Source organism: Ostrea edulis, chromosome 9 (genome assembly GCF_947568905.1).
Source record: "Ostrea edulis chromosome 9, xbOstEdul1.1, whole genome shotgun sequence".
NCBI classification, from domain to species: Eukaryota; Metazoa; Mollusca; class Bivalvia; order Ostreida; family Ostreidae; genus Ostrea; species Ostrea edulis.
In genome coordinates, this window is record NC_079172.1 from 64,318,576 (window position 1) to 64,343,291 (window position 24,716).

The 24,716-nt window shown below is 35.7% G+C and overlaps 3 protein-coding genes across 4 annotated transcripts; 1 reads left to right on the forward strand and 2 right to left on the reverse strand.

Moving 5' to 3' along the window:
- Positions 1-234: 234 nt before the first annotated feature.
- On the forward strand, positions 235-7,358 carry LOC125659756 (uncharacterized). 2 transcript variants are annotated; one of them, XM_048891529.2, is made up of 10 exons: positions 235-827; positions 1,517-1,609; positions 2,360-2,450; positions 2,684-2,903; positions 3,163-3,700; positions 3,882-4,068; positions 4,226-4,483; positions 5,502-5,673; positions 6,114-6,262; positions 6,484-7,358. In XM_048891529.2, the coding sequence occupies exons 1-10, from the start codon at positions 438-440 to the stop codon at positions 6,681-6,683; spliced, it is 2,298 nt and encodes a 765-aa protein (XP_048747486.2). In that variant the 5' UTR covers positions 235-437; the 3' UTR covers positions 6,684-7,358. The 2 variants fall into 2 exon arrangements, with proteins under 2 accessions (XP_048747486.2, XP_048747487.2); XM_048891530.2 differs by lacking the exons at positions 235-827; positions 1,517-1,609 and adding an exon at positions 1,780-1,950.
- On the reverse strand, positions 7,110-7,713 carry LOC130050285 (uncharacterized). The gene is made up of 2 exons (XM_056149897.1): positions 7,355-7,713; positions 7,110-7,263 (listed from the first exon to the last, which is right to left on the reverse strand). Exons 1-2 carry the CDS (start codon positions 7,549-7,551, stop codon positions 7,110-7,112), a joined length of 351 nt encoding a protein of 116 aa, XP_056005872.1. The 5' UTR covers positions 7,552-7,713.
- A 5,716-nt stretch (positions 7,714-13,429) lies between these two features.
- LOC125658623 (bifunctional 3'-5' exonuclease/ATP-dependent helicase WRN-like) lies at positions 13,430-16,533 on the reverse strand. Its single transcript, XM_056150820.1, has 4 exons — positions 16,236-16,533; positions 15,199-15,445; positions 14,702-14,894; positions 13,430-14,059 (listed from the first exon to the last, which is right to left on the reverse strand). The coding sequence occupies exons 1-4, from the start codon at positions 16,531-16,533 to the stop codon at positions 13,430-13,432; spliced, it is 1,368 nt and encodes a 455-aa protein (XP_056006795.1).
- Between the last annotated feature and the right edge of the window lie 8,183 nt (positions 16,534-24,716).

The following is a 24,716-nucleotide window of genomic DNA, read 5'->3' on the forward strand; positions in this document are numbered from 1 at the left end:
AATAGTGGAATCTTTATATATCCCATTCCATAAGATATTTATTTTTTGTATTAAATGTACAATCTGATTAGAAAAGTTAAAAAAAGTCCAGGAGGCATGTTATTAATATTAAATAAGAATAGTCTCTCTCTCTTGAGGTAACAGGGATATAGCACCTGTGTATTGTGTGTACACAGGGACGTGTTATTAAAGTGTCCGTGAAGCCGTTTTCAAAGTGCTTCTTTAAATATTGTTTATATAATAAAGAACAGAAAAAAACAAGTCTGATCACTCAGTGCTTTTTAATATGCGAGTTATTGCACGAAATATCAAAATATTGCTAATCCACACCTTTACGATAACGAAAACGGGCTCTACCGGAAGTGACGCCAACTAACATCATTGGCGCCATTCTCAATGCAAAATTGGTAGAGCTCGGTAGTGATTATAACATCGAAATGGCTAGTAAGAATAAAGGACGGATGTGCGTTGTGGCAGGTTGTAGCAAAAGACAAGCAGATGGAGTTTCGGTACATATTTTCCCAAAAGATCAGCGTCAGCGAGCAGCCTGGGTTCGTTTTGTAAAGCTAACAAGGGCAGACTGGCCTGAGCCATCGCAGTACAAAGTGATTTGTAGCGAACATTTTAACGAGGATTGCTACGAGGCCCGTTTTGCGCTGATGAAAGACTTCGGCATTCCTGCGAATAAGTGTCTTCGTAAGGGATCTGTGCCATCGATATATCCTAAGCGGAAGAGGGATGAACTCAACGACGCCTTTCTTCAGTCTCCTCAGCTCACGACCCCCCCGCCCGAACGAAGAGCATATGCAAAGCGCGCAAAAAACATGGTAATTTTCTTTTCTGTTCTTCGTTGTTGTTGTTTTTTTAATCAAACACACTCAGAAGTATTATTCCCACAGCGATGCAGGTTTCAACTTAATAACTTTATAAACAATGTACATGTCTAGCTGAAAGTAGCCAATGTCTAATGCAATCATTTCCATTTACCATATGAAACAATATAAATCAATGTACAGTAACATGTTAAATACAAAGATGTCCTTTATTTTGACTTCATGAATTGCTGGACTTCACGCATCAGTGAGGCGAGACAGTGACACAGAAGTGCAGTGGGTACAATGTACCTGTCTCATAAGCAAATAGCATACCTATCTGATTATTTGTTGAATCTCATCTTCGTAATTAATTACTAATTTACTATACTTGCAAAAATTTGAGTGTAGGTAAATTTTTAGCTAAGGATCTATATGAGTTGCTTGTCAATTCATTATTCCTTTATTTAGACTATGGTGCTAAGTAAAACATTTTTTTTTTCATTAGGCAAAAAAAATTGAGATGGGATGCATGCTTATGTTTTCTACGTTTCTTGCTTCATTGTTGCTTTCATGCTCAGATTGAGGATTCGCGGGGGGGGGGGGGGGGTCCAGATCCCCACCCAGAATTTCCTAGACTTAGTACTGCATTTCCTCAAGGATGTGGTTACACTTGTAACAATTGTTGCATTGGTTCATTATAGATACTGACAGAGTTGCTGTGTGACAACAATACAGAAATACCAGTAGAGGAAGACCTACAAGAGCATGTTGAGAGTCAGCAAGCACCCATTCAGGTATTCCTGTTTACATAAATCAATTTAAACCAGGGTTTAAACTTAACACCTGTTCACTCACCAAATGCAAGTGAAATTTGGGTTGAGCGAGTACAATTGAAATCTTGGTAACCCACATGGCCAGTACATTTTCTTTTCAAAAAAGTATTTTATATCGGGTTCGGTATTGTGATAATCCATATTCATAAATACATTTTCCAAAATGATGCTTTAGAAATTTAACCAGTCCCATCGGACTGACTAAAACAGATGAATGTCAGTCCGCCAGACGTTTAACCAATCACAGACTGACGAGCATATATGTTAATTCCGAGCCCTGTCCATGGTTCGAGGAAAGTGAGGTTGGGATGCTTTGCTTGATGTTGATATGGAATGAACACTGATAAACATATATATATATATATTAATATTGATAGTGAGACTATTTTACATTATTTGAGTTGGTGGGCTACAAAATTCTTCGGTGGGTTCCGAAATAGCAAAATCCCGGAGCCCGCGTGACTAATGGTATAATTCTTAAAGTTTAAACTCTGTAGGAGAATTTCACAAATAACAATTTCCACATATTTCTATAACAATTGATTGGAAATGGTTATAGATCATGTTTGAAAATTGTCAAAACAGAAATCTGTTTTCAAATGTAGGTTAATAAATCAAACATTTCTGAAACAGTAAAACTAGTTAAAATTGTTTTAAAAGTGTTAGCATTTGCATATTCTACAGAATACTCAATATTTATATCTATTTTAGGAAGAGAGTAGCATATCAATGGCCTGTCAGACAGAAGAACCTAGGAAACGCAGTGTTAAGATCCAAGTGGCTGCAAAGAATAAAGAGAAAGGTCAAATTTAATGTTTACAGACAATAATATTATATCAGTGAATTGATTCTATGTACAGTTAATGTTTATTCATGTTTTTGTTACAATTAAAAAAACCCAGAAACACGATAAAAAGTTTTAGATAAAATAGAAATTTTAATACAAATCAATTCTCTCCTGTTTGTATTTTGTTACTCAAAAAAAAGTCACTTTTTACAATTGGGCAGATTGTTAATGGCCATTTTACTCTCCAGGGCTGCAAGTTAATCTCCAACCACGTGTTCGCAGCATTGGTGTACAATTTAATGGCAGGGATGACTTGCCCACTCCACAAGTACCACCAGCAGCAGTTCCTGTCCTGGATTTGTCAAGTGGGGGAGAGTCAATAGAGGAAGTAGGGAGTGAGGCTGCCTCACTGTATGAACCATCTAGTGGCTGTGCCAGTTCAGATGATTCTCATATCCATAATAATAAGTAAGCTCTATTTTGCATTCTGTGAGAATTCAAGTGTTTAGTTGAGGGGGGGGGGGGGGGAAATTAGCATTCTAAGTAAATTCAGATTGAAGTTGTAGAAATTTTTAAAAAAAATTGATTATGTAATTCTGAACTATTTTCTATTAAAACAAAACAACATTATATATCTATTGTTGAAAAAAGTGTCTGAAAAATCCTATCAGTTGAAGTACTAAGGAAAACCTAAGCTATATAATCAGTTTAATTTGAAATGTTTTAGCAATGAAAAGCCCTACAACCCACTGGATGAAGAAAAGTTTATAGTGTCCAGATCAAAGTTGTTGGAGCTATTCAGTAGCTGCAAGAGGTGCCATAGACACGCCACAGCCACTGTTCATCAGGTGATAGGGACGATGGCCAGGATTAGTGCAGAGTGTGAATTCTGTGGATTTACTTGGCAATGGAGTAGCCAGCCCTCCCTTGGAAACATTCCTGTAGGAAACCTCGGATTATCTGCCAGCATTCTGTTCTCTGGAGCCCTTGCTGCTAAAGTTCTGCGGGTTCTGCAGTTTATGGGAGTTGCAACCATAACAAGTAGAACATTTTATTCCCACCAGGCATCTGTGCTGTTTCCTGTCATTGCTCGTGTGTGGAACAGACACCAGGAGACGTATGCCAGGCAAGCGGTGGAACGAGGGGAGCCACTGTTTGTTGGTGGAGATGGGCGAGCTGACTCCCCTGGTCACTGTGCCAAGTTTGGCTCCTACAGCACTATTGACCTTGAAAAAGGAATTGTGATTGACATCCAGCTAGTTCAGGTATTTGCATAAATGAATGAAAGGAAAGATTTGACATTAACTAGTCTTTATGTATGATATTTAAACATCTATTTTAAGAAGTTTATTTTGAAAGTTGTATTTGTGATTTCAAGTTCTTGATGTTGTGTGTGAGATGTGGTTTACTTTTTCTCCTTATTTATATTGTTATACAATTTTGTAGAGTAATGAAGTAAAAAATAGTAATGGTATGGAGAAAAGAGGTCTCGAGCGTGCTGTTGACTGGGTAAAAAATAACGATCTGGAGATAGGGACGATCGTGACTGACCGCCATCTACAAATCCAGAAGTGGATCAGGGAAAATTTACCCGAGACCACTCATTACTATGATGTGTGGCATGTTGCTAAAGGTAATATTTTTAATTGTTCACTCTGATTTATGCTCGCAACATTTACAGACATTTACTAGACACATAGCTATGCATGCTTAATTATTTGAAGTTTGGAGAGAACTGTAGAAAATATGCATTGAGAATTATCTGAGTTTGTCCTGTTTATTCAATGTAGGTTTAAAGAAAAAAGTCCTGGCTGCCGCCAAACAGAGTGAATGTGGACAACTATCGAAGTGGAGCAGGAGCCTGACAAATCACCTATATTGGGTAGCAGCCTCTACACCTAATGGGGATGGGGACTTGATGTGGGCAAAGTGGGAATCCGTTGAAAACCATGTTCACAACAAGCATGAGGGACACAATGAGCTATTCCCATCGTGTGCCCATGGCATGCTTTATGGCGACGAACGAAAGAAGAAGTGGATAAAACCAGGTAGAACCACTTGTTAAAATTTTAGATCACCAAAGTTTACTCGAATGACCTATTGCAATTGGTCTGCGGTCATCGTCCTTCGTCATGCGTTAACAATTGAACATTTTTTACTTTTTGATGTCTACCATGCCAATTCTTTTCAACTTTGGTATGTAGCATTTTTTGAACAAGGTGGACATAAATTGTAAATTTAAGGATTCCTGCACTCCTGGAGTCTAAGGGGCAGGACAAAAACTGCCCAAATTTGACAAATTTTCTTTATATCCACATGTGTGTGAGAAAAACTAAATACATAGTAATGTAGTAATGTAGAACAGGAAAGCCTCTACCAAAATTTTAACTTTCATGATCCCCAGGGTAGGGGTTCTGACTCCAGGACAAGACCAAATTTGGTATAGAGTTTTAAACATTCAAAATACATCCTCTTTCATGCTATTGATACTAAATTGCAAATAACAGATATTTAGAATGATTGGGTAGCCCATTAAGTTGTAAATTTGATGATCCCTAGGTCAGGGGTTCAGGTCCTAAGGTGGGGCCATATAGTGAAAATGTATTAAATATTGGGAAATCTCCTCTACTCCCATATACATTCGCGAAAAACTAATTGCATGATTTTAACGTCTATGAAAATCTCTAACTTGTGAAGTTTATGACTCCTGGCCCTTTGGTGGGGGTCAATATGGACACGCAGTGAAAATGTATTAAATCTTAGACATTTTTCTTCTTCTACTTCCATACAGAACTGAGAAACACTAAAGGCATGATTATGATGTCCATAAAGCTTTCTACCTGTATTGTGAAATTCATGGGTTCAGGCACCCCGTATGGGCTATGATCCTTAGGTGCCCCATTAAGGCCTGTGGGCCTCTTGTTCTTTGCATAGGTCTGTTGATAATTAAACATTTTCTTTTGTTAGCATATTATGGTTTTTATAAAAGTGTTGAGCCTTATTAAAAACTGCGAATGTTTATTGATTTCATTTTTACTAATTTTTTCTTATATCATTTTCAAAAAGGATCAAAAGCAAGTGAGAAGATTAGTGACATCATCTTGTCCAATCAGATGAAAAGGGACATTCCCAAGCTATCCCCATTGTACCAGACATCACAGATAGAGGCATTCCATAGTACTGTCAACCACTTTGCCCCCAAAATGGTGGCCTTCTCTTACTATGGCATGTACTGCAGGTATGTTTATGCTTCAGAATTTTCATGAATGTTCAATAACCCATGCTGCTTGTATATTTTATGCAAGGCCAAATAAAATCAATTGATAGATCAACAACCCCTCCCGCCCCTCAAAAAAAGGGAGTCACCTTGATATTTTTTTTTATTTTCGCAAAATTTACAATTTCAAACAAACTTGCTTCCCAGTGACATGAGTGAATGATTAAAGTCACAGAATGTTGGTTTTGTATCTTCTACCAAGGATTCTTTGAATTTTAACTTGATTAACACTGTGATGTCTTTTGTCATTAATTTTTTCTATCTCGGGAAATATATATTAAAAAATAAAATCCTTCCATCTGCCCCATATTTTTTGTGCTCCTGTATGATAATCTACTAATTAAGTTGAATTGACCAAAGCATGTTTAAGATAAGTAATTTTATAGCAATATTGTTTTAAGGTTGATCGTTGCTGCTCTTCATTTCAATGAAAATACGTCAAGAGTGCAGGCTGCTACAAAGGAAGGGAACATGCAGTTCAAGATCAGCTTTCCCAAGTTTAAGCATGGAGAGTACAGTGTGCGAAAGAGAACTGTAGATTCAACATATGGTACTACAACAATACTCCTTTCCTCTCCTCTTTTTCTCTCTCCCTCTCTTGACTAATGGGAATGCCTAAATAAAGTCTATATATATATATACCAATAAAATAGAAACAGTATAAAGAATTTAAAAAATTTAATTTGAATTTATGGAAAACAATGAGCACCTAGAAGAGTAGAAATTAAGATTCTCATATGACACAGTTATTGCATATTGACTTCATTTCAGGGTATGTAACTTCATTGATGACTGAGACATTCGCATCCATGGAAGCTTCAGTTGATGCTACATCACCCCATCAACCACCTGTCTCCTGCTTGCCAGAAATACAGCCACCACCACTTTGCAGTAACTTTGTGCATCCTGAAAAAAGTGAGGCAGTGCAGCATTTCAGATCTCGTTTTAGGAGGAAAGAGACACCAGTATAGAAGAGAAGTGTGATGAACATGTGCGATGAACAAAACTTTATCACGTCCATCATGTATATAGTTGTGTAGTATATTGCATATGTAAATAACTTAGTATTAGATTGCTTTATTTTTAGTGTCATAGTATGTAGCTATAGTGTAAATAATTCCCCTTGTATAGTCATTAAAGACATGGAAACATGTAAGCAGGGCCCACGTCCCATTCCTGGGTGCAGGATTTATTTTGTAGCTGATGCTTTCATTGATTTAAATTATTCTAATTAAAAAAATAGATATCTTTACAGATGTTTTTTATTTTTAGTGTTCTTTTTCTTGCTTATGTTTTTAACTTTTGTATAATATTATAAATATTTTTTTCATCATGAGAAATATTGCTTTTTTTAAACTTTTTAAAAAATGTTTTACTTTGAGTCAAATTATGCTTACTCATTCTGGGTCTTGATATCCGTGATACTCCTCTGAGCTGAATGTCTCACGGATCTTTGTTACTGCACAGGAGGGGAGGGGAACTCGAACACTCTTTCCTAAGTAGCCCCAACACCAACGAGCTAGTTGACGATATGCGGTATATCTGTTTCTCCTATGATAAAAATGTATAAATTGTTACACAACTGAATACACCACTTTTGTTGAATTCCTAATAATTATTGATAATAAAACGTCATTCTTACTCATTCATGCTGTTCTGTATATCTCCATACTGAGAACGATACTGGTAGTATGCAGTCTCCAGGACAAAGACGTCTAGACAAACAGTCTGGAATCCAGGATGTCTTGTAATGCAGGTTAAATCATCACTATAAGACTCAATTTTCTCGACAATCTGTGGAATTTCAGAGCAGCATTTGCTTTCTAATGCTGTGGGCATGGGTGTGCATGATCCACAATTGCACCTAAAATTGTAATTGCATTATCAACATGTATTACTGAATCATTAGTTAATGAAGTATTTGCTATGAATTAATTTCCTGAAGACAAATAGAAAAGCAGGTAAAATATTACATGGCAGCTTAATTACATGATTACCAGGTGCAGCATTCTCTTTATTTAGCAATTTCCTTGATGTCAATACAACACATTGTAAACAAAAAAATAATTCTTAAACTGATCCTTCAGTATTTTGATTGTTGAGGATTATTTTAAAAGTTGTTGAGCAACATTTATCCAATCATCAGAATAAAATAAAAGTTAACAAGGATCAAAATAATAATGGATTGGCGATCGAATTCCAAATTGTAAAGTCATCATACTTATCCACGGGGTTTTGACACAGTATGAGCAAATGGGTACTATTATACTATAATATATACCCATTTCCTCATATTTTGTCAAAACCCTGTTATCTACATGTATGTTTCAACGCACACAGGGTAGTGGACAGTTAACAACACAGAAGAAATTTTCTTTTCATTAACATTCTTAAAATGATTGACTTTTTGTTATGAACTCTAATCAGGACAGTGTTGTGGTCACTTCAAAGTAAAAACACGTTCAAAATTGTCATGCGACTTCTTGGCTACGCCACTACACTTAACAAATTCAATCTAATCTAGCTTAATCAAGCTATTATAATTACGTTTATAATGAGAGCTAAATGAAGAAACTGCTGGACCTGATCAATGGCCAAACGTTTTCAATAGCGTGGATACAATTATTTTTTTTCTACACGCATAAGCTGTGAAGTTATAAAGTTTATAGATATATTTTATCAATTTAATTACATGGGTAACAAATAAAAGATAGGGAAAGTTGTACCAATCTGTAATTTCTAGTCTGTGCTGGTCGTCGACTTCGTCTTCGCTTGAACCATCCGATTCGCTAAGATCAGTCGCTTCAGGTTCAAACCGATATGGGACTATGTCCTGCTGATGTTCCTCGTGTTCTTCTTCGAAGGATGATATCTCAAATGACATGTGTAGGTCAATATCCGACGAAGAATCCGAGGTTACGCTGTTATCGTTTACAGTTGCCATTTCAAAGCTGATGTAAAGTGACGTCACGCAAGTATTTTGCTAATAATAGTACAACCGGAAGTTGCCTTGATTGGTTTTAATCAGGTGCGAAAATCGACAACTTTGAACGGGAATAATTTCCTTATCGCCGCTATATTGACTGTCAAATTTTGGGATATTGACTTTCGTGTTATTCTACACCAATTAATCAAAACTTTGACTTTGACTTCACGGACTCTTTAAGGGAGGGGTTGTCAGCTATACCCACTGTCTATTGTTTTCTCATTGATGGTTTCATTATTAAGCAACACAATGTTTATATGAGTGCACACATTGAGTAGCCCATGTTGAGGATCTTTCTGGTCTTAAAATTAATTTAAACATGGCAATTGGAGTCATTAGCCATATTATGAACCCCGGGTTAAATATTTTATAGGGGGGGGTCTTTATATCGCAGCGAAAAAGTGAACCCGTGTTTAAATTATTATGCTATATATTGAACCCTGCAGGTTCAATATTTCATGGTATCAAAATATTATGCTACACCGGAAATAATATATGTGCTCATAACAAACAACATATCGAAGTTTTAATCATGGTAAATCAGTGTAAAATAGTGTTTACTGTAGTACATGTAATTCAATATATTAGAGTTTTTACCATAGTTAATTATAGTTAATGTAGTAAAGTTTACCATATTTAATCGATGTATCAAAAAGTTGCAATTATAGTAAACACACAAGAATATTTTAATGTGTTTTACCTTTTTTCAGTTTCTGTCCATTTTGAATAAGATTAATCTCACACTGTCAGACAATTCCAAGCACAGACTCTTGACAGAATATGCGGATACATGGGATCACAGTTTGATTCAAGCCATATCAAGTGGGATGGATGGAAAATTAAATGGCGATAATCTGGACATTAGGGTTGAGTCAAATGACATTCGAGTTGAAAATAAATCCAAATATTTTCATTTCTTTGCCTCAAATTGGGTTGCTGACAGAGTTAATGTCAGAACTATTCCTGAAGATGGACCACTCAGAAGTGTTCATAACCTTACTGCAGATGCTTTCATTCCTTCATCATATGAGATTACTACTTTTAAGACCTGTTTGAAAACATTGTTAGCAAGAAAGATAATTTGTTACATTGATGAATTTAAGTGGATGAAGAAACTGGTACCTGAACATATTCCTCATGAATAGCAGGCAGAGATGTCAGAGAAGTCTTCAATATCCACCTTGCCCATCATGTTAAAGAATGAAGCAAGCTACTCCGACTGCATTGAAATCATGGATGAATATATTCAAGTCACTTCAAGACTTTATTCTAAGGCTGGAAGGGGTAATACTTACGAACTACAAAACATTTCTCATCATCAAAGATTAATTACTTTCTAATCACCCCCACGCTGTATCACACCCATACAGTCGATCATCCCCTCACAATTAATTGCGAGAAGGGATATAGTAACTGGTCCATTCATGTGTAGGCGAAAGGTCCAAGTCACCACAGGACTTCATGGAGAAAGCTTATAAACACTTGTTATGAGATGTGCCCCATCTCGCAGAGCTCTTATAGTTCTTAAAACTCCATCCACTGTTATCTATTTTAATGGAAATTTTTGTGTTCATGTTGTTATATATTAAAATATATATGTGCACTCTAAATTGATAGGAGGAGAATTGGAGAATTTTCAAATTCCTGTTGGTGGGGATCAACTCACAAGAGTTCAACTCCAAGGAGCAAAATCCTTAAGACTGGGAGCCCATCATCCAAAGGAACGTTTTGATTGTCTTGAGCCAATAGTAGTTGAGATGTTCCATACTATGCAGGATTTTCTCGAGGTATTAGGGGATAGATAAATTATTCAATGTCCGACAGAAAACTAAATTCACATAGTTTTTCATCAAGGACCACCCCCCCCCCCCCCACCTTTAAACTAAATATGATGACTGTTGAAACTTGTCGATTAACAAGTAAAAGCATATGAGTATGATTAACACTCTGTATACTTTTTCTACTGTTCATTCACAAATGAAAGTGTACATTAAACTATTTTATGTTCATTAAGATGTAATATTATGTGGTTTTTATGAGTCACTTGTCTTTTTTCTTTTTCCACTGAAGTGTAATCAATGTTGGATGGCAGAAACTCACATGAGTTTTTACCCCTTCATCTAACTATTTGAATTAGACTTTTAACCGACATCAATCTTTTGATTTCGCCCTTAAGTAATTTCTGTCATTATCATGTTAATAATTTTGGTCAATCACAATATTTTTATGTTTCATCATATCAATACCACATTTTTGAACATCTTGACCAATTGAAAAAATCAATTCATTTTAACAGAAACTGTGCAAGAAATTCTTAAAGCTTTCTTTGCCAAAGGACAGATGCACCTTGGCTAACCTGAAGATACTAATCCAGAAAAGTAATGTAAATGGGAAAGTCAAAGTGCGTTTTGAGGTAATTATGACGAGTCTGTATTATTAGTATGCATCTGATTAGTATGTTCTTTTTTCCATACTTTATTTATTTCATGTACGTATATTTCCAGGCCCATGACCAGTTTATAGACACCATTGGAACATCTTATCTGCTTGCTTTGACCATGAACTTGTTTGGAATGGAAAGTCTCCATGACAAACCCACTCATCAAGTGCTACCAGAGAATGTTGGAAATCTTCATCATGAGAGCAAGGAAAAGGTTTTTCATGCCATTCTTGATCACATCCTAGATCAAACATTCATTCCACCTCTAGATCAAAACACAAAGGTAAGGATAATTAATTAATGGCATGATATTTATGATGCTTCATTGCATAATGCATCTGAGCACAATTGACAGACCCTATTAGTTTTATGGTAAAATGGAGCATATCAATTAATTAAGTTAGAGCCAATAGACTAAGTATGAAAGTACGATTACCAGATGACAGATGGACAAAGTGATTTCCACATGACCCTCTGCTTTGACCTTGGAAGTGACTCTGAGGATCTATAGAAATGTAAAGCAGGTGACTGCAAACTAGATATATTTCAGGGGGTTCAATTGAACAGGTAACAAAAGATACAGGGTTTATATTCGATTTACATGGGATGATGTTTTTGTATTTATGAGAGCATCTGTATTATCACTTTGAGAATTAATCATGAAGATACCATGATACTTATATATGCAGATCGACAATTTTTCATGATACGCAGGTGGTTGTTATGGCCCATGGGCCTCTTGTTATATTTGTCTTTAGTTTCTGTATCAGAATTATCCTTATTTCATTATGATCCTTATGAGGTGTTGTGTACTAGTGAGGAAAACGTTAGACACATGTCACACCAGGGACAAGAGACTCAACGTGGAAAAAACACTCCTGATTCACTAACCATTCCTGCAGAACCCTTACCGGATGATTTGCGCAACTATGTAATCAATTTCTTGAACTGGCACTTCATATTGTGTTTGATGCAAGATGCAATCTCAGAGGATAACATTGAATTGGTGAACATTGTCTTGAAATTCATGATACCACTGTTTTATAGCCATTCCAAATTGTCAAACTATCTGACAGAGTGCATAGACTTCATCCTAAAAACAGAGTGGATCCTTAATCCTAGAATGGTTCTGAAAGTTAGGACAGGGGCATTCATTAATAACTCAGGACAAACAGGACACAACATAGCTGCGGAAATGAATAAAGAGCATGAAGTTAAGGAGTTGAAAGAACTTATTAAAGGCCTTGGATCCAATAAGACCCAAGATTCAATTCTCAAAATTTCGAAGGCTTCACCAGTTATTAAGGAAGTGTCTAACAATTGTTGCAAGTTATTGGATGTAAAGACTATTCATACAACACAGAGAAACAGAAGTGACTCTAGTGATATCAATCGCATTTTAGAAGCTGCTTTACGATCCAACAACCCATGGACATTCACGCCTGGGCGAAAATTGTGTGCCTTTCCACATATATGCAAATCTCCTTACAATTTTGACATTCATGCATTCAGAGGTACGGTGATGAGCACTGTGCATAGGTTGAGGAGAGGTTTGAACTTTAATCATGAAAGTGATGATGAAGATTCTGAGTGAATCTTACCTTTGATATGATTTATGTGATAGTATGCATGTGTGAAGAGAATGTGTTGAAAATATATGAAATAACTTTAAGAAATTGTGTCAACTTTATATGCATACCCTCTTTTTTGTACACAGAATTCCTTGAATATAAATAATACGGAATTGTACCAGTGTCCATACAATGTACATGTATTTCATTCATTGAACAAACTTAATATTCCCTTTGGGATTCACATTAGTATCTTACAAGGACACAAATCAATGTCAGAAATTAAAATTGCACTTAATTCAATAACCATGTTCTATTTTTATATGTAGTTACAAGCTGATTGAGTAGTGCAATGACAGACAGTAAGACAAATTATGAATTTTAATTTTAAAGGTCAAAATATCAATGTCGAGTTGAAGGCTGATGTTTAAACATATGACATAATGAACAGATCTAAAAGTGTACAATGTAGTCCACTGCATCCTTGTCTTTAAGGTATTCAATGAATAACAGAAGAAGATTGAAAATTGGTGAATATTAAAAAAATTCAATCAATAAGCAAAATTTTAAAAATCTCATGATGGAATATTTTTGTTTAATAAACTCGTCACAATGAAACCATGATTACAAATACCCCACCATACATTTATGAAATATGATCATTGGACATTGAATACCTTAAGATCTAGATAACAATAGAAAATAAATATATCATGTACTTCATCTTGTTCTACAATTTGAACAGCACATGTTGATTTCTCCATTATACAGAACAGAATGGAAACCAAAATGATTTACAATTTGCTTCCTTAAACATGTTGTACTGTTCAAACAGAATTTGCTCATCGCAGGTGAAAGTCCTGTCCTATTGGAAGCTAGATCACTCATATTAAAGTACATTTTGGCATTTGCAGGTTGGCCATTTCTACCAGCTCTACCTATCTCCTGGAAATACTTTTCCAGTGTTGTAGGAGGTCGGAAATGTATCACTGAACTAATACAAGGGGAATTTAGCCCCATTCCCAAAGCAACTGTCGTAAATATAAGGCGAAGCTTTGGGTTAGATTTTCTTAGTTCATCAACAATGTGAGCTTTCATTTTTAATGTATAGTCCTTATGAAATTGTCCAAAAATTCGATTTTCTGGAATCTTCTCAGTCTTTGGGTGGTATGCGTTGTCTTGAAGTTCATCTTCAATGTACTGATAGCAGTAACCCAACGAAGCAAGGTCATTTACGTACACAACTGTAACTGGAAAGGATAGTAACTTTTCCCTCAGTTCCCTGGCAATCGGCTCCAATGCAGCATCCAGTTTGTCCATCTTGTTCACATTTGGAAGGTCACGGCATACCTGAAATTGTAGAATGTAAAATAAATGTACCAAAATTACTGGGTTTTTTTTTTACCAAGGCCAAGGTCACAGTGCATATAATAAGTAAAACATTGTACATTTTATTGCCCACACTGATGTACATGTAAATGATGTTTCACAAAAATGTCGCCCAGGCCCCATGATTATGTAACAAACTTAGACTTAAGTCAAAATTTCAATCAGTTATAACAAAATGTTCATTAATTATAGACTGAAACTCTTAATTTGCAGACACTAGAAATTTAATGAAACAATATTGAATAAGAATTTTATTCTGGAATAGGTCACTTTTACTGGTAACACGCAATTTGATTCACAGATTATGAAGCATAAACTGCATCAAGTTGGGTTATATAGTATAACATATGTCAAACTTGGCGTCATTCCTTAAATAATTGACTTCTCAATCATTTTATTGTAATATTCAAATCTTAAAGCATAAGATGTTTCATGATCCAGGGGCCAAGACTCGAGAAAGTCTTGACTTTGAATCAATGCATGAAAGGTGAAAATATTATTACAAGACTGTTACCTAGGACCAAAAGGGCTGTTATGACCTATTTGATTATACATCTTTATACACACATTTTGGGATGTGAACAATTTGAGTATATATAGTACCTCAATGAATATGTTTGGACGATCTGGGTTTGATGATACAATGACTGGATCTGCAAGACATAACTCCTTTGTCAGATCTGCTACAACCATTCTTGTTGCTGTTGCTGTGAGAGCCAAGTGTACAGATGTTGGTAATGGAAAGAGGCAGGTCAACTCTGACAAATCTTTAAAGGCTGTCCGAAAATCTGGCCCCCTAACAATATATATGTATGTATATTTTTAACAAATAGCATGATACATATTCTTTATTATATCAATTTTTCAATAAGAAATCTACTTCCACCTTACACCACAATACTAACCATCTCAATCTGATGAAACCGATATGATGCCTATTAAACATGCAACAACATCAACCTCTAACATGCTACACTTAAATTGTAATACCATCAAGAATTTCTAAAATACTTTGCGACAATTTGACTTAATAACTACTAATGGTCATTGGAGTAGGTGCCTCAGTTAAATTAGAACTCTGAAAATCCTAAAGGTGTTACCATTCTGAGATCATATGGACTTCATCAACAACAATGCCACACACATTCTCCCTATAGGTCTTTGATCTTAGCATGGTAGATATGGTATGATTACGTAACAGAGTCTCTGGGTGAGCATAAATGAGATGAAAGTGTCCATGTTGTAGATCATCTAATGAAACATAGTGAGGAATATAAATGTCCAATTGATCACCCTCTTCGTCTCCACTGGGTTTGCCTTCGATATTGTATCTCAGACCCCCTGTGCCTGAAATAACATATTAAATATTTTAGAAATGTTACTTGATTCTGAATGGGAGAGTGGGCTTGTAAACTTATTCGGGTTAAATAATAAGAAAATTCAACTTGAACTGTAGCCTTAGATATGTATTGGTTGCACATATCTTGCACTAGTACTTCAAGAGCTTCTCCATAATCCTGAGACATGGTTACTGAAATTAGGTCAAAATTTCAAACAACTTCAGACTTTTATACACTCCCTCCTCCTCAAGTGCAAAATTAAAGAAAGGGTTATACACATACATCATATAAGGAAATAGAATGCTATACGTTGATATTAAAGTTTCATTCTTCATATTTCTGCAATTGCTGGTAAAAGTTTTAAAAATCATGGATAGAATTCATGTCCATATTTCTTGTAATACATGTTTTAGATTTCATAAAAATTAGAACAAAAATGAATTCTGGATTGTTTTTCATTTGGGTCCTTATTTGAACAAATCATATCATAAAGGGATTCTGGGTCAAACTCAGGTGAGTGATGTGGCCCATGGGCCTCTTTTTTTCACATGGCTTACAAATTGTCACATATTTCTAGTTCTATGCATGTCCTTCATTAAAAACTAATTCATGGTTTTATAAAAGGAAGAAAACCTCGAAATATCTTTTCAATGAAAAATTTTAGCCATTGACAAATAACAGGTAATTATATTAGGTGCCCAAGCACCTAAACGTACACACTTGCATGACCATTGACGTTCTTACTCTCAGCTTTACTAGGGTATTAAAAAAATTAGTATTTGAAAACAGAAATATACCTTCAACAGATAAAAAACACGCTTTGATTCCTTTGTTGGACAGACTCATGACCTGATCCTGCATCAAAGAATTTAAAGGACACACAATAATTACGATTCCAGGTGTCTTGGGTTTTCTTTTAAATTGAAATAGAAATGGCAGAAGTTGAAAAATAACGCTTTTGCCGTATCCAGTTGGTAGGATCGACACACAATCTTTTCCATCATAAAGTTGTTTCAATGTTTCTATTTGTTTGTTCTTTAAATCAAAACAAATGTTTATAGATTTCTTCGCATACGACAATGCATTTGTAAACATTGTCGCGAATTGCCTCCGAGTCTGATTAACGCATATAGTAAGTGCTAAAACCTACTAACACGTACTAAATTAGAAGAATTGAAATCATTTCATTTTTACAAATAATATCAAATGACAAAAAAGTATTCAGATATGAATCAAAAAGTTTTTACTTACTTGTTTATCGTTGTCATATAAGCAACACTACGTCTTCACCGAATCACGTTTCAAATCGATGTAAATCACTGCGCCGTGCGACGTCCGAGTCTTTTTACGTAGGAACGGAGGAAAGGGCGAGGTGTTCCGATTGCCCAAGTCCATGATTTGAACAAAATAGCTAGAATCTCAATTTACGTAATTCCTTGAAAGGTATTGATGGAAAACAAATTATTAGATAATTGTTCCTTGATGCCCTAGAACGTAACTCAATCAAATTTGCTTAGACAGAAAAATGACAAAATTGCTTAGTTACCTGATGATCTTTTGAAGATGTACTTTCTTCTTTGTAAAAAATATCATCCAAATCTATGTTGAAAAGTTCAATGCTGAAACTCTTTTTTTCACTTGTGATAAAAACTTCCCTGTATATATATATAATTATTTACATGTACATATATGATTTCTCATAAAGTTTATGAGATATCTTGATATTTGATATTTTCATAAGGTATCTCATAAGCTCTATACGATTCCTTTTCACTTTAACTTACCGTACATATTTTATAAGATAAGTTATAAAATAAAGTTTAAAAATAACTCATAAATTTTAAAGATAACTACATGGCTGTGATCCAAGAGTGGTGGATTTCAACCACATGTAATCAAGAGTGGTGAATTTTCATTACTTACCCGCGACAACACTAGGAATGCAGAAGATTTTTTAACATCTCAACCATTTTCAATATAAAGATGATCCATATAGCCCCACCCGGAGACTTAACCATTTAAACTAGATTTTAAGGGACATTTCACAATGTTGGTACCTGTAGAGGCCTCCATGCTCAATATAACAATGCAGCCTGCATGGGCTCCTGATCCAGGTGTCATAAATTTCACACCTTTGGTATCTTTAATTTATACTCCGTATAGATCTAACTACAATGTATAAACTCCGTTTTTTATGCCAGATCAATGCCTGGTAGTAAAGAAAGAAATGTTAAAGGTCGCAATATTTTCAGCCTCAAGAAAGGCGTCTAATGTAAATTTTGTGTTGTTTTAAAATGGTTGTAGGCTAAACTAAATAAAGTTTAACTTCAAACATTTGAAAGTTAAAAAAAACTACAAAAGAGAAAGAAAAAGCTACCGGGGCACCATCGTCGCAAACAACGGTTTGGAGTCAACACACGCTCCTTCATAATCCATGAAACACCCATGGGTAACCGACGATGGTGGGGATAAAATGTCAATGCTCCCCCCCCCCCCCACACACACACTCATATGTCTGAAAGTATGCGTATCATCATTTGGACGGAAGGGGGGGGGGGGGGTGGATCCTCGCTTACTTCATTTAGTTACTATGATGAGAAAATAAAGTCACTAACCTAGAACTTTAGCTTAAATTAAAAACAACATGCATTATTGAGTGTAAAATAGGCCCAACATCAGAACTACCGGACCAGGGTATAATTTGTGAACAAAATGAGGTATCTTGACAGCATACATGATAATAGTACTTAACAGTACTGTACCTGACAATCACCATTTTCATTTGACGGGAGGCAAGTGTCGACTGATTAATCAAGAAAGACATTCTATCTATTTTTGTGACGTAATAACGCACAGAAACTGTAAGAGTTATATTTCTTGATACAACCCTCATTCAGTATCCCACCCTAAGTTCTATTGCCTGTAGACTTTATCATAATATGCTCTCTCTCTCTCTCTCTCTCTCTCTCTCTCTCTCTCTCTCTCTCTCTCTCTCTCTCTCTCTCTCACCCACCCACATACACACATTATGAATAACTATTATAAAATAATATTATAATTGTATTAAGATCAATGAATTAACTAAATGTATTTTTCACTTTCATGACATATAACGTCCGAATTTATTTAATAATAACACTAGGGTGAACTTTACTGCAGATGGATGGCGTTGATATTGCCGAAATCATTAAATGTCGATTTCGTAATGATAAAGGGTCATTTTTTGTGTTTCGTGTTGAAATTGATGTGTTACATATGTATTAGATAAAGAAACAAAATACAGATACGTATTGTATCATAGATTAGTCCCGAAATGAAGAAATCAATTGTACAAAAAACGGGATGGTGTTGTAACTGTATTTAAACTTCATTCATAGTTGATGTCCGTAACTTAAAAAAATTGATACAGCGTCATGCCAAAAGTATTCGCGGAAAATGGCCGTCTCGGTGCGAGAGTTGTTGCCCTTCACTTAGAAAACTGAACGTTATCAAATCAATACGTAATAAAAGTTAACTTTGAGACAATCCCTGAAATCAGTAAACATTCCCGGATGAGTGACTTATGAAAAATCGTCTGCAGGTGTAACTTGTGCTGTCGAATTGTAATGTAAACAAAGATGGGTCGGAAGTCAAAAGAATTGTCACCGGACAAGAAAGAAGTGATTATGAAATTAAAAAATGATGGATTTAAGATCAGTGAGATTTCGAGGATGCTAGGGGTGCCTGAGTCTACTTGCAGATCAATTTTGAAGACTTTCCAAGAACGGGGTAGCTTGTTGAAGGCAAAACGAACGGGTCGTCCGAAAAAGTTGTCCCGTCGTGGGGAAACGAGGTTGTTGCGGTTGGTGAAACGGAGCAGAGGGAAAGTGTTGAAGGATGTCACAACTGAATTCAATGTCAGAAATGATTTAATTAATGTCAGTAAGCGGACTGTGCAGCGGATATTACATAAAAATAAGATATATCGGAGAGTAGTCAGGAAACGCATGGTTGTGAAAGAGGTCAACAGAAAAAAGAGACTTGCATGGTGTTTGCAAAAGCGGAGATTGACTGTAAACGAATATTGGAGAAACATTATCTTGAAGACAACTAAATCTTCATCAAAAAATGTCAAATTTGCACAGCAGGTGCCCGTTTCATTCATCAATAGTATACCCCATGCACACAGCGATCGGAGCAACATAACTGACGTAACTGGTGATTTACTTCCCCTGGGGACTATCGTGATTTCTGCCTGTTTCATCAGTGAAATATGAGGCGCGTGTGGTACTTTTTAAATTGAAATAACTTTGTATAAAATCAAGATATTTCCGCAAAAATGGTTTCATTGGAAAGAAGAATGATGAAATTTGCTATTTCAATCACTTATTAATCCTAAATTTATTTATACATTTTTTTAAATTGCTAATTATTTCAAATTTCATATGAGTGAGATCTTTGGTTTTGTGAAAATATTCAATTTTCGGTACTATAATGGAATCTGCATCTGGTCAATTTGGTATCCTAGAAGAGCCCATTAATTACGCTTAACAGATTAAACCAAGTTGATACTCACGGGTGATTAATGTTTCAGATAATGGCCCCCTAATCTGGCAGGGGTTGTGCGTATTTAGCCTTTCTTCAAAGCAGGGGTAACACATTAAGAAGACTAAATACTGATTAAAACAAATAAATAAGACTAAAGTCTGACTGGATAATATGACGTTTTTAAACGTGTACACAAATCATACAGAAATCATCGATGTAACTGTTCATTACAAAAAATTTAAGCTAAAACATTTCCTAAATTTTGGTTCTAAAGAAGATGTAGGTCAAATATCAAGGGCGCTAGGTATAGTGACGTTGAATTGCAAGTGTTCAAAATGCTCAAAACGGTAAGAATATCTAGTGACAAACTTGATATGCAGGACAGAACACAAATTTTTGCTCAACGCTTTAGAAGCCGGCAATAGAATTATGGCCAACGTCGTCAGAGCCTTGATATCCTGCTACGGAGGGGACTGTCGTAAATCGTGCCAGAAATATTACCTCGCGTGTTAGGCCCTTAAAACGAATAATTTGATATCTTCTGTGTTAAGGAGACATTTTGATGTTCATATGAGTGACCTTGACGGGCATTTACCATGAATTATCTGAATTTCTCTTTATGACATAAAATTAAAAATAAAATAAAATTTCTAAACTCTACGCAGAAATACGAAATCTCTTAATTGGGTTAATTTACAATAAGGACATTGAATCAAGAAGTCGTAGAGTTATGTATGATGCTTATGAATGTCAAGGAAAGTCCATCTAACAGTTGCGCAAGGCAGGAGGAGGGGGGTGGGGTTATTGTGCAATATGCGTATTGTAAAATCGATGTGAAATTTTGATACGTCTTTTGGATGTGTTAAGTGTTAAAACCGCCGGTGTATGCTATGTAGATGGGTGTTTATACAAATATTTACGATTTTCTAGCTGTATAAGACAAAAAATACGTTGTTGATACGTATTTAGATGTAATTGAAATTTCGCATTGTGTATTGCGTCATGTTTCTTGAATGACCTATTAAAACACCGTTTTGTTTTTCAAACCTCTTGTTTTGATATCCAGTGCTGATTTTGAGCCGATGAAAAGGGAAAGGACTGAGAAAAACGGGAAATTCTGAATTTCACGACTTCCTTCAAGGTATCACACCGGTAATTATTTTCACTATATATTACTATAGAGGGGAAAAAAATCATTAAAAATCAGTTTACAAAATTGATGCCGAATAACGCAGTCAGACACGTTCTATGTTACCTATCTCGTCTGCCGACACCAGAAAAACAACACCCTACGCGGCATTTTCGAAAAAAAATTACCCGCAAACAAGACTACCCTCAAATCCACGTGTTTTTCACATGTGTGTAAACAGCCGGAGTGCACCTCAGGAAGTAGCCTCAGCTACCAACAGCAAATAGTTCCTTTGTATACACTTGATTATTTCTACAAATTACACAAAATTTCCTAATCAGGGGTACAAAAATTAAGAGAAAGGAAGAAGAGGAAATGAGAAAAATCGCGCAAGGAAAAAAATATTTCTTTAAATATATGGAACTACAATTGACTAAGTTCATTTTGATTGGACAATTACCGGTGTGATACCTTCAGTGACGAGTCACAAGTTGTTATTGGTCAGAATAATAGAGTCTACGTGTGGCGATCCGCTCATGAAGCTTACAAACCGGAGTGCATGTTTGCCGAATACAAGCCCAAGGTTTCGGTAATGATCTGGGGATGTATTACCTGGTATGGTCCTGGTACCCTGTGTAAGGTAAACGGCAATATAAATGCCGATAAATATATTTCTATATTAGATGACCAACTTTGGCCTGTAATTGCTCGTCATTTTCCCGACAATTCCTACACCTTCCAGGATGACAATGCCCCCGTGCATCGCGCCCGTGTTATCGAGAGATACAAGCACGAAAACAACATCCGTGGAATGATTTGGCCAGCCCAATCACCAGACATAAACTTTATTGAAAACTGTTGGCATCGGGTAAAGAGAGATTTACAAAATCGGACTGGCGATATAACTAACCGAGATCAGCTGTTCGAAGCTATTATTGGTATTTGGCAGAACTTATCCATGGAGTACATTAGGAACCTTTACCAGTCCGTACCACGAAGAATTATTGCATGTATTCGATATAAGGGACATCTTACAAAATACTAAAGGTATGTGTACTTCATTACTTAGTCCAAAACGGCGAGTTTGTAATGCGAAGCGAGATAACTCTCATTTGACGTCGGCCATTTTTCCGCGAATACTTTTGGCACGACGCTGTATAACTGATGTTATCTTTAAATAAGAAAATAGTTAATAGAGGGCGAAGCCCTCTGACTGCCCGAAGGGCCGTGAGAGCGGAGCTCTCCCTATAGGTAACACGTATATACATGTTTAAAAGGAAAATATAGAAAACTAATGAAAAATTAAATCATGCCCATGGAACTTGAAACTTTTGGTCCCAATGGTGTCGATTCGAATACTATCGCGTGGACATGTATTTCTCCATTTTGAATCTCGTGTACCCAAGTCCATGTCGTACTGAGATGTTACATAAAATCCGTAAAAGCATGTAAATCTTATTTTCTTAATCATATACATGTATAATTACTCCTAGATTAACACTTTATTGTACAATATTTCTTACAGATGTATGTTTGTGTATTTGCTAAACACCGACGCTGAATATGATGTCACAATGCACTGTTTACATCAGTTGCATAGCGTTTCCCGCGTTCAATGAATAGGCGGATCAAAAATGTCTAAAGTTAGGATACTTTGGTTGAGCTCTGTCCTCACACGTTAGGTGCTAATATTTCGGGATATTTTTTGTCCTGTTATGGATCTAGATACTAATGCCAATATTTTTTGCTTCGCCCTCAAACATGGTCACGCCGTAAGACATATTATGGCTTTGAAATTCGTGATTAAGGTAGTACCCAACAGATCGTAATATGATTACGGTGTGACCGTTGGGGCGAGCGCAGCATATCTGAATACATTTTCAAAAAATTTATATTGAAAACAACGAAAACTGATTAGGATTACTGTCTTGCTCTTCTCGCCAATGTAGGAACCAGTTTAGCGGGAAATGCAACGAGCGTGTTGTGACGTAGCCTGATAGTTGTGACGTGACTGTTTACATTTCTTTAGACAATATTTTAAAAAGAAAAAGAAAGGGGGGAAAATATGATTGTCATCTTTTCCTTTCAAATAAGAAAGGTTTGTAATACTTCAAAGATTTTTTTTTAATTATTATTTTACGAATCGGACCATCCGCCATTTTGTACGAGGGACTTCTGGGATTGGCGTCAAAAAAAAATTCTTGTTAGAGGTTGAGATTTAGCTCGGATTATTTCCCGCGCTCTAGTCATTAGAGCTCGCAGTACGAGCCAGCGCTCCGCGCTGGCTCGCTGCGCTCGCTATAAAAATTCCTCAAGTTCAACTTTTTTAAAACTTTGATATTTTGTCCTAAGGAGCAAAACCTATTACTGTGCATGGTATGAAAGAAATTCATTGTATTATTTTTTTCTCTCCCCACTTAGTTTCACATATAGGGTATCAAACCCCACTTAGAGGAATTTGAAATTAAACTTTCATGATAAAAATGTGCCTGATGTGAAAATTATTTATATAGATTTTACAAAAATTGATAATACTTTTTATAGCGAGCGAAGCGACGCGACGAGCTCGCTCCAAAGATTACGCTATTGAGACACGTGATTTGCTCTTCATCAGCTAGTCTCGTGCAACCAGACGCTCTGCTTTTTCCGTAAATATCCGAAGAGCAGAGAGTCTGGTAAAGATACGCGATAACGTTTGTAACGTCAGAACGAGGCTTACCAAAATTTCGGTATTTAATTTGATTGATTGATTTCGACACACCTCCAAAATTGCAGATGTAAACACTACCGAAGAAATTTGTAATCTATTGAATTTGCCTTTTAAACTTAAAGATTTACAACTCAAATGTTTAAAAACGATTGTGAAAGGAAATGATTTGTTTGCTGTTTTATCCACTGGATATGGAAAAACCGTGTTGTATTCAGTTTTACCGAAATTACTTTGGGAGACGAAATCGAAAGTATATTTTCCAGCTGACACCGATCGTAGTTTTTCGGTTGTGGTGGTGATTTCCCCATTAGTGTCACTAATGAAGGACCAAATTATAAACATCAATTCTCTCCGGATTGACTGTGTTTATGTCGGAGAGATTCAGAAGAAAGGTAATTTCTTTCTTTTTTAAAAAAATTGATTCTTGAAAGTAATGTGAACATGCACGTATCGTATACGCATATGACAGCTGTACATAGTGTAAAATTATATATAATAATCAAAGTTTTGAAACTATAGATATTACTATATATGTAACACATGTTTGGACCGATTTATTAATTCATACCACAGGCATGCAGTATATTGTCGCCAATTTAAATCCAACACAGTAAAATGTAAACATCACGTGACGTCATCTGTTATATTTTGAAGAATGACGCATTTTATGCTCTGATAGGTGGATCAAGCAATCCCCCAAGTCAAAATTAAACTATTTTTGGGTACTCAAATAAAAAATAATAATTGGAGAAAACAATAATTCAATTAACCTCGGTTATTAATTCAATTGATGCGCACATTAATATTTATAAAGAGGGCAACTATATAAGTAAACATATATCATTTTTTAATTTAACATGTCCACAATACTGTTGAGTGCGCTATATGTATGGAACACCAAATTATCATAAA

What these genes read in the sequence shown, in the direction of transcription:
- LOC125659756 (XM_048891529.2), top strand. Translation starts at nt 438, where the DNA reads ATGGCTAGTAAGAATAAAGGACGGATGTGCGTTGTGGCAGGTTGTAGC. An exon ending in GTCAGCAAGCACCCATTCAG is followed by an intron (nt 1,610 to 2,359) that starts GTATTCCTGTTT and finishes TATCTATTTTAG; the next exon opens with GAAGAGAGTAGCATATCAAT. An exon ending in TGTGTGGCATGTTGCTAAAG is followed by an intron (nt 4,069 to 4,225) that starts GTAATATTTTTA and finishes TATTCAATGTAG; the next exon opens with GTTTAAAGAAAAAAGTCCTG.
- LOC130050285 (XM_056149897.1), bottom strand. Translation starts at nt 7,551, where the DNA reads ATGCCCACAGCATTAGAAAGCAAATGCTGCTCTGAAATTCCACAGATT. An exon ending in ATACAGAACAGCATGAATGA is followed by an intron (nt 7,264 to 7,354) that starts GTAAGAATGACG and finishes TTTTTATCATAG; the next exon opens with GAGAAACAGATATACCGCAT.
- LOC125658623 (XM_056150820.1), bottom strand. Translation starts at nt 16,533, where the DNA reads ATGTTTACAAATGCATTGTCGTATGCGAAGAAATCTATAAACATTTGT. An exon ending in GTCCATATGATCTCAGAATG is followed by an intron (nt 14,895 to 15,198) that starts GTAACACCTTTA and finishes ATATATTGTTAG; the next exon opens with GGGGCCAGATTTTCGGACAG. An exon ending in GTCCAAACATATTCATTGAG is followed by an intron (nt 14,060 to 14,701) that starts GTACTATATATA and finishes CTACAATTTCAG; the next exon opens with GTATGCCGTGACCTTCCAAA.